General features: G+C 38.1%; 1 protein-coding gene across 1 annotated transcript in view; it reads right to left on the bottom strand.

The window, feature by feature from the left end:
* Nucleotides 1-742: 742 nt before the first annotated feature.
* Nucleotides 743-8,746, bottom strand: part of LOC121339899 (hedgehog interacting protein) — a 69,030-nt gene continuing 61,026 nt past the window's right edge. Inside the window, exons 12-13 of the mRNA XM_041412117.1 lie at nt 4,369-4,517; nt 743-1,981 (exon numbers count right to left, since the gene is read on the bottom strand). Of these exons, the coding sequence (XP_041268051.1) occupies nt 1,788-1,981; nt 4,369-4,517 (343 nt within the window). The 3' untranslated portion in view covers nt 743-1,787. The remainder of the gene's footprint in view (nt 1,982-4,368; nt 4,518-8,746) is intronic.

The raw sequence follows: 8,746 nt of genomic DNA, 5'->3' as shown, positions 1-8,746 counted from the left end.
TAACCAAGATTTCTCAACCAATTTCCATTGGGCATGAGGTCACTCGAAACCCAGGCAAACATATATGGCAGGCAAATGTAATTAATTGTCTGTTCCTCGGTGCTGGAATGTGTGAGACACAGAAATGCAAGTATCAGTTATGCTGTAATTTCAGATTTAATACTCACTAAATGAACACTGACAAATTTCTATAAAGGAAAATTTGTTGCATGCTGCTGCCCTGGAGAGATGATTTTACTACTGGAATGTAACATGGTGAAAGTCTTTTAGATCTGTTTGGCTAAAGTGTTGTCAATCTTTGACGCATGAGCAGCTGCTTCTAAGGACCACAGGATGTGCACACTGGGGCTGCTCTGCTTTCTTAGGCAAGAATTTGTAAAAGCTGCAGTAGGTAGTTTGCAGGTAGTGCAAAGGAAACCTGATAGCTGGTAAGCAGTGAACAAAGAAACTGCCAGTAGAGCCAGAGATAAGAGGGCACCAGTTCTGCAGATACATCTAATTAATTAATACCTTAGAAAACCTGAATACAGCACGTACACCACATTTACTGATACATTTACAAAGACTTGGTTTTCTGCTGGCTCTCCAAGGAACACGTGGAACTGCATTAGGCAAGAGCTGCTGTAGGTTTTGTACAAGTGACACGACGCACAGGCAGCCCGTGCTCATGCGAGCCCTCGCCGCGGCACGCCCCTGTCGGTGTGGCATGGGCAGAGTCTGCCTGTGTATCACCTCTTGCACTGTCCTGCTACAGTGAAAACCACTTCATGCACACTTGAAACACATGCTGCAATTTTATTGTGGACGGTGGGCATTTGCTTTTTTTTCCTCATCCGGTGTAAATGAACACAAAGTTGACACAAGGGTACATTTCTAGATTAGATCCCCAACACATTGAAGCGTGTGTGTGTTTGCTCTCTCTTTCCCAGTCTTTCCAATTACCTTGGTGAAAAATGTAACTTTAGTATTTTACAGGACATGGTAAAGCTGTCTCATCTAGGTGATGTCTATATTATAAAAATAAAATAAAATAATATAAATATGTAACATGAACCCAGTGCCCATCGTTAAATAAAATATATGATAAAAAGCAGACCTTCTAGGATGACTGGTTTTGAAATATGCGAATATAATTTAATTATTAAACACTTGAAACAATCTTGATATTAAGCTGCGATAACCAGATTTTTGCATCTATGCTAGATAAAGAAATAACATTCTGTAATAGAGTTACATTGATGAAAGTGAAGGTTACAGTCTTACAATGAATTGCCTAGATAGGAATGCATTAAGCAGTTCTGAAATATTGTCTCATGATGGAGTTCAGTCTACCTCAGAAACTGTTACAACTGGATTTTATTAAGTCCAGCAGTTTATACAGCGATGTTTGGAAACTGCTTTCTCACTGCTGTGATCAGATAGGTACAGGAACGAGATTTCTGGGATGTCAAAGAATCCATTAAGACATCAGGAAAGTCCTTTGACAGAAATGTGTTTTACAGTGGAATTGCTTCATAAACTATTTCTCATGAAGAAATAAATATTAAAAAAGATTCCACTCTCTGCAAAACCGTATTTGTGATAGCGGCTGCGTGTGTATGTGTGCACGTATTGCAGGAATATTTACACACATACAGGGGATTTTTCTGCACATTGGTGGACATTACACTTAAATTAATAAAGTAAATCAAATCACCGGTGTTTGTTGCAGGATAACAGTCTTTCAAAAATGACAGGATTCAAAACAAATGCCCGTTGAAAGTGGAGTTTCCAAATAGTCCCAGAAACTATACAATGTAGCTGGTTAGATCCAGCAAATAGGACGTCATGTCTAGAATCTGATCCAGAATACCTGCCCTTGTCACTCTTCGGATGTTTCTGTCCACTTGTTCACACTGGGGGCCGAGATAGCCTTTTTTACATAAGCATTTGTTGGGCCGTACACAGACACCTCCATGTCGACATGCTGGGTCACATTTTGCTGTGGGGGAAAAAAACAGCGATTTTCTAATTTGTTTAGACCATCACAAACCAAGAAAAGATACAGTACACATTCATTTAGAGCTTTTCTAACCTTGTAGTGATAAAGCATATAAACTAAAAACAACATAGAAAGGATGAAATATTAGGAGTGTTGAAAGCATCTTTTCTAAAGTTTTAGAATATTAGGGGGAGGAAGTAATTTCGTATATCTTTGAGGACATTTCCTGGGAAAGACTGATAAACTCAAATAACAGATTTTTTTGAAATGTCCAATTCCCTTATTCAGGTTCCATTTTGGAATCTCAGGCAAACTCCTTTGTATACTCAGAGTTCTGCACTACACACGTGCCTTAGCAAAGCATACTACACCTGAGCAGTGCACCCAATGCACTCCTTTGGCTTTTGAATCACTTAATGCTGGGACCAAAATTCCTTTTGGAGAAAAAAGAGCCAGAGTGCTTTTATTTTTATCAGTTATATAAGTTTCAAAGTTTTCCCCTCTCTTTAGCAGACGCCTGACGATTTATCTATAGAATTCTAGGTTAATCAGCTTGCTTCAGTCTTTCAAATATAGCTCCTATTTTAAATTGTAGCCAGTGTTAGCAAGATAAATAATCAATAACTTTAGTTGTGGAAGTATTTTCTTCTGGAGTAGTCACAGGACTGTGATATATATAATGTAGATATAATATATCTTTCTTTTTCTGCAGGTGTTATGCTGCTTAATATCATCTATTGCAATGAACTTTAATATGGATTTATGGATATTTATACTACTCTAAAGAAATGCAGGTTTTCTTGATTCTATCCAAGAGTTTCTTAACTACATGAAAAGGAAATTCATATCTTGTAAGGTAATTTTTCTTATTTAAACTATAATAGCAGCTTGAGGTTAACTTTGACCATCCCTATTAACTGTCGTGTGGGATACAGGGAAGGAAGATCCTCAGCCTACGTATTTTTTGTGGCTTTCTTGCTCATTGTGTCCATCAAATCATCTATCATAAAGCTGTGATTTTTAAAACAAAACAGGTTATTCAAGACCCATTTATATTCACGTTGGTGGCATTTTTAACTTTTATGTTCCACTTGGACAAAGGCTGTAGAATGAGCCTCATTCTTTAAATGCAGGACGGCTCTGGAAAGTGAGGACAATTGAAGTTGGGATATTTGGCCAGATTAGCTCATCCATTTCTCTAATTGCCTTCATTGCTGGGTTGTAGACGGTCAGCTCATGAATCTTTGTCAGTAAGGTACTTTATTAGTGCTTTATTAATTTCATTTCATTCCAAAGTCACTTCTGCTCATCACTAAAAACCTGGAGGTTGCTGAAGTTTACACTCCAGCCTATAAGGACTTCATAGCTGACACTGCTTCACCAGGGCCCTGCTAAGTGCCCTTCCAACCTGAATTATCCATGATCTATTGTCAGATCCTTGTTTTCCCTTCGTCCTTGCTATTTCTTTGAGTTCTACTACCACAATATTAACATCTCTTTGTGTGGGCATCTGGTCAAACTCACTGACCAAATAACGCCCAGTCAGGGGACTCTGCTGATGCTGAGGAATAAAATCTTTGTAATAACATCTCCTGGTACCCAGGCTGGCTCTGGAACATCTGCACGGGCCAAAATGACACAGCTCAGACAGAACCACAGCCTCTGAGATGGTGATGGCACAGCTGTGACACTCTAAGCTTGTTCACCTCATCCCTTGGCTGGCACACCCATCATCTTAGTTCAGTCACAGTCACTTTTCCAAGTGACTTTCAAAAGCTAAAGCAACAAGATGGGACTTGATGAAATCACTGTAATAATGGATCACATTAACATTGATTATTTGCTGTTTTGTGATATGTTGTACAGAGAATTCTCTTCAACAAACTGGAGCCATTTCGTTTGGTAGGATAAAAAGCAAGAATGTGCCAAAACTAAAAAACATGCATTAAATTAGTGATGTGCAAAAGACACAAAGAAGACCTACAGTTCTTCTTTACCATCTTTTCTGCCAAGTCACCTCTCTTTGACACTGACAGTAATAATAGTGGAAGTGGAAGGTGAATGTCCAAACACAGGACATGTAGTGACTGCATCTACTTTCATTTGAAAATCTTGGTGGAAAAAACAAGAATATTCATGTCATATTTACATTATCAATTGCATTCTGCACAGGCTCACAATGCATTAGATGTTTTAGCAGTTGCATTCATCTAAAGACTTACTGTTCTCCTGCACCTCATGAAATCAGTATTTTCTAATATTGTCTTACAACTGAAGGCCAATATATTGGTCAACATATACTGAAAATTTTTCTGAGCAAATAATTAAAAGCCAATTATGACATGTCACTGCTTTTTTCACTTGTTGCTGTGAATCTGTATACAAACCAGTTCTGCAGAACTCTCCTTCCCAGCCTTGATTACAGCAGCATTTTCCTGTGGGAGTGCAGTGCCCATTCCGACAGTGCCTTGAGCATTCAGATGTCAGTATCTGTGCAGGCTGAGCTGTTCTTTTGCATTCTTCAGGGACTAAAGGCCTGGAAAAAACCATGCAAACCAAACAAGGAGTTAAAAGTTGTGATCAAAAAGAAAAATTTTGATTTTTAAATTAAAGGCCTGATTCTCTGCTGTATTATCAGTGGGAAAAATCAAGAGATTTCTTTTTTTCTCAGAAAAAGAAGTAAGCCCAAAGATGATATGTTACAGGAAAAATACAGTACAATTTGCTATTACTTTATGTAACTGCCTTCAGAGATCTTCCACAAGATTAAGCAATAGTCCTTGAGAATTCTTGAAGCATGAACCTGCCAAAACCAGCTTGCTGAAGGCTTATCTTCATAAAGCTGCCAGCTTATCACAGGCAGCAATAGTGGGGTTTTTTTTCATTTCTAGCTGATCTAGATTTCCCCTAAGAAAGGGGGAAAAGTAACCTGAACAAGTTTTATGGCATTGTGATGTGTAATAGTTTTGCAGAAGTATTTCCTGTGTCTACAAATTCAGTTTTAAACTGCTGGCTTTTTATTTCCATATTTCCATAGAATGATATTTGGGTTGTGCATTCTGGATGCTTATTTAAGCATCTGAACATCAGAAAATACTTTTTCACTGAGAGAGTGACCAAGCACTAGCACAGGTTGCTCAGAGAGTTGTGGAGTCTCCATCACTGGAGATACTTGGAAATTGTGTGGGAAATTGGCTGTGGGAGTCCCTGTTTGAGCAGGGGGGTTGGACCAGGTGACCTCCAGAGGTGCCTTCCAAACTCAGCCATTCACCATAAGGTGATTCTGTGGAATGTATGCACAAAGGAAATTCTAGTTCAGATGACTTAAAATATTTCTGACACTGGATGTTTTGGTTAGGATGATAGGACCATCCAAAGGCTACAGGTTCCCAGTAGAGGTACCATGTTTTGTCTCTGCTGTAGGTTTGGTTGCACAGGTACAAGTTTGGAAAAGAATGTCAGGATCTCCCAACTGATCTTATCAAGTAATTGAATAGGAGCATCATGGAAAATTGAGTTAATTAATGACAAATACAAAATTACTCATTCTGTAGGAAATCATCTTAACTACTGCATACATATTAAGCTTGAAATGAGTAGAAAAAGATTCTAATAGTTTAGTGGAGAGCTTAGAGAAACCTTGGCTAAGTGTCCAGCTAGAATCCAAACAAACCAAAACAAAATTCTATGAGAGAATAGAATAGAATAGAATAGAATAAGACATTGTTCATTATACTGACATCAGTACTAACACCCCAATTTTATGCAAATAGCTGGAATAGCAGCTTGTGCACTGATCACTCTGTCACATATCAAACTCCTAGACTGATACTCCTGTGCAGAGGAAAGGATAGTTTTTGGGGTCTGAGAAAGAATGGGTATGATGGAGGTGTACAAAACGGTGACAGAAGAGAAAGTGGAAAAAAATTTAGCAATCTTGTTTATCTCCCATTTCAACATCAGAAGAAATATAAAGGGAAAAAATAAGCTAAAGAAAATAAAATTAACTAGCTGAACTTGTGAGTACTAAGATATCAAAAGACAGATATCTTAGATGATGCCCATGTTCTACTAGGATTTTAAATCAATATTTCTGTGTGCAATGGCATAATTCAGAGTAATATTAGATAGGGTAAAAATAATTTTTTAAATATAAGCATTCATATCTAAGTCCCTCACTAGCTGACTGGGCTTACATTTTCCCCTCCCCTTTCAACATGCATCTTGTTAAAGGTTCACTACAGGGTTTCTTGCATTTTTCCTTGAAACAGAGTAAAACAGTACAGACCCACTGGTTTGTTTCAGCACAGCACTTTCTCTGCTCAGTCTTAATTACTACCATGATTATTTAAACATCCACAGACAAGAACTGGTTCCCCAAAGATGTTTAGGACAGAAAGAATGTGTAGGTGCTTCTTTAGCATAGCACCAAGTCCTGATTTCCAAAGCATTTCTGAGAATCAGACTGAAGGTCCTGTAATATTTAAGGGCTTTGAAACATGTTTTGACACCTTTGGTGCAGCATATTTGAAACCCTTTCAGTTTTACTGTTTACATATTTCCACAGCTGTCTTTTAAATAGAATGCATTATTTTTTTGACCTGTAAGGAATTCCAGTTCTTTAATGAGCAATGAGTGCATTACATATGTTCTGGTTAAGAAAGTTCCTATGCTTAAAAAATTATAAGCAATATTCACAAGCAATGCTGTTTCGGAAATGATTCTAGAAAATAATATGATTTTCAGTGGAGACTTGTTCAAATTTAAGGTAAAAAGATCTGTCTTCTAATTCCTACATCTGGAAGAAAAATCTACATTCGAAATTATTTCTGTATAGCCAACTGCACAGGATGCAACATTCTTTATCTGTCACTATTTAAAGCTCATTTATTTCAAGTTACTTTAAATGGGAGGCTTCTCTTTCTCTTGCTCAATCACAAGTACAGTACAGTGTTTAGCAGGAAACATAACCTCAGGCGCCTTGGAGCATCTCTTGGAAAAGAGCTACAGTGGCATATCTTTAGCAAAGAATGACCCTTAAGTCACAAAGGTACTTTACTTGGGAAGATAATGATTTATTTTATTAATAGATGTGCAGTATTTGTCTATAATAGTGCTATAATACATGGTTATTTTTTATGCAATTAGGAAGGCAGAAGTCACACTTTTTTGTATCCAGCTGAGCATGGCTGGTCACTTTTATGATTTAAAGTTTTCTACGGCTCTTGGTACTTGTGAATATAACCTTGCCTTTTATTCTACCATCAATCCAGAACCTGCACTCATCAGCCTCGGATAATATTTATTAATGGTGGGGTGGAGGAGAAACAAAGATGGAAAAAATTCTGCTTGGCAAGGTGCCTTAGGAGAAGAGGAATACAAATGCAGCTGCAGCGGAATCCTTGCATGTGAGAATCGCTGGTTTTCCTGAGCTGTGCTCTGGGCAAAGCCACACTTTTTTCTCAGGATTCAAGTGCTGCTCTGGGACCAGCACATGTTGAGAGAAAGCCTCTGCCCCACAGTGCTCACACTTTGCATTCTTATGGCTTGGAAGGGGTGGAAACGTTCAGGCTCAGCACAATGGAAGTGAGTCTCACAAAGATAGCGAAAGTCCTGAAACTGACTGTTGGGACTTGATCTCTCCCGCACTTAGACAGGACCATGATTTTGTTTATATAACCAGTGCTTCGCTGTGTCTCCTGACGTGGAAAATGGAGGGGAATAGATGGAGCCACACTCCAGGCTGGAGAGAATTTTTTTCCTTGTATCCCTCAATCTATAAAACTCTAAAGGGTACAGCTTGATTACTCTTACAGTAAGCACTATTTGGTCCGCAGAAAGTCAGCCAAAAATGTAGCTGATAATGACTATTTATATGGTCTGTACAATTCTAGTTATCTTAAAGAGCTGTTCATATATACAGTACAGTACAGTATATCTTGCTTGTTAAAACAGGCTTTCATGAAACTGTATAACAACTCTAAATGTATGGAACATGGAGGAAAAGTTGTACTGGGGGCTGGGGCCTCGCTGGATCCCTTCGCTGACGTGTGCAGTAAGCCGGGAATTCTTGACTGTGAAATGTGTAAAATAATTTTTGCTGCCTTACCATAGCTAGTAGTAGTAGAAGAAAGCTGCCTCTACTTTTTAGAGGCATATAAAAGTCCAACATGCTTTAATAGATTAAAACTCATTCTGGCATAGCTCAGGACTTCATGCTTTCATGCATCTCTTCACAGCTCCACTAAACACACAGAGTGAGTTAGTTGCTGTATGTGGTATCTGTTACTCAGATGTGCATAAATCCATGCAAATGCAGGGGCAAGCTCTGCAGTAAAATAATGGTACTGAACAGAAAACAATTCCTCCACCAGGCTTTTGACACAATATAAAAATTCTCTACTTCCCTACTAAAGCGAAGGAAAAAAAAAAGGCATACAAAATTCCTGGATGTTCAGATTTCAAAGAGGAGACACTGCTGTAGAAACCTTGATATAAAATATATGGAATGGTATGTTTCAATTACCTGCACATGAGATTTAGGTATTAGAATGATACTTAAGTATATCACCAACATTTGTGCATCAGTTATTGAGGTTTTTTCCTTTATAAGGGAAAATGTCAAGAAAAAATAATTTTGTTTCACTCCTTGTCATAACCTGAATTTACTGCTTGTCATGGAATAAGCATAGCATCTCTTCAGGTACAGCTTCTAAAATTAAAAAGTATACCTTTAGTCCTGGGAGAGATGCCAAAAGCTCGTTA

The sequence above is a fragment of the Onychostruthus taczanowskii genome, unplaced genomic scaffold (genome assembly GCF_017590055.1).
Source record: "Onychostruthus taczanowskii isolate IOZ18803 unplaced genomic scaffold, ASM1759005v1 scaffold38, whole genome shotgun sequence".
Lineage (NCBI taxonomy): Eukaryota > Metazoa > Chordata > Aves > Passeriformes > Passeridae > Onychostruthus > Onychostruthus taczanowskii.
Note: the sequence above shows the minus strand (reverse complement) of the source record. Positions and strands in the feature narration are given on the sequence as shown.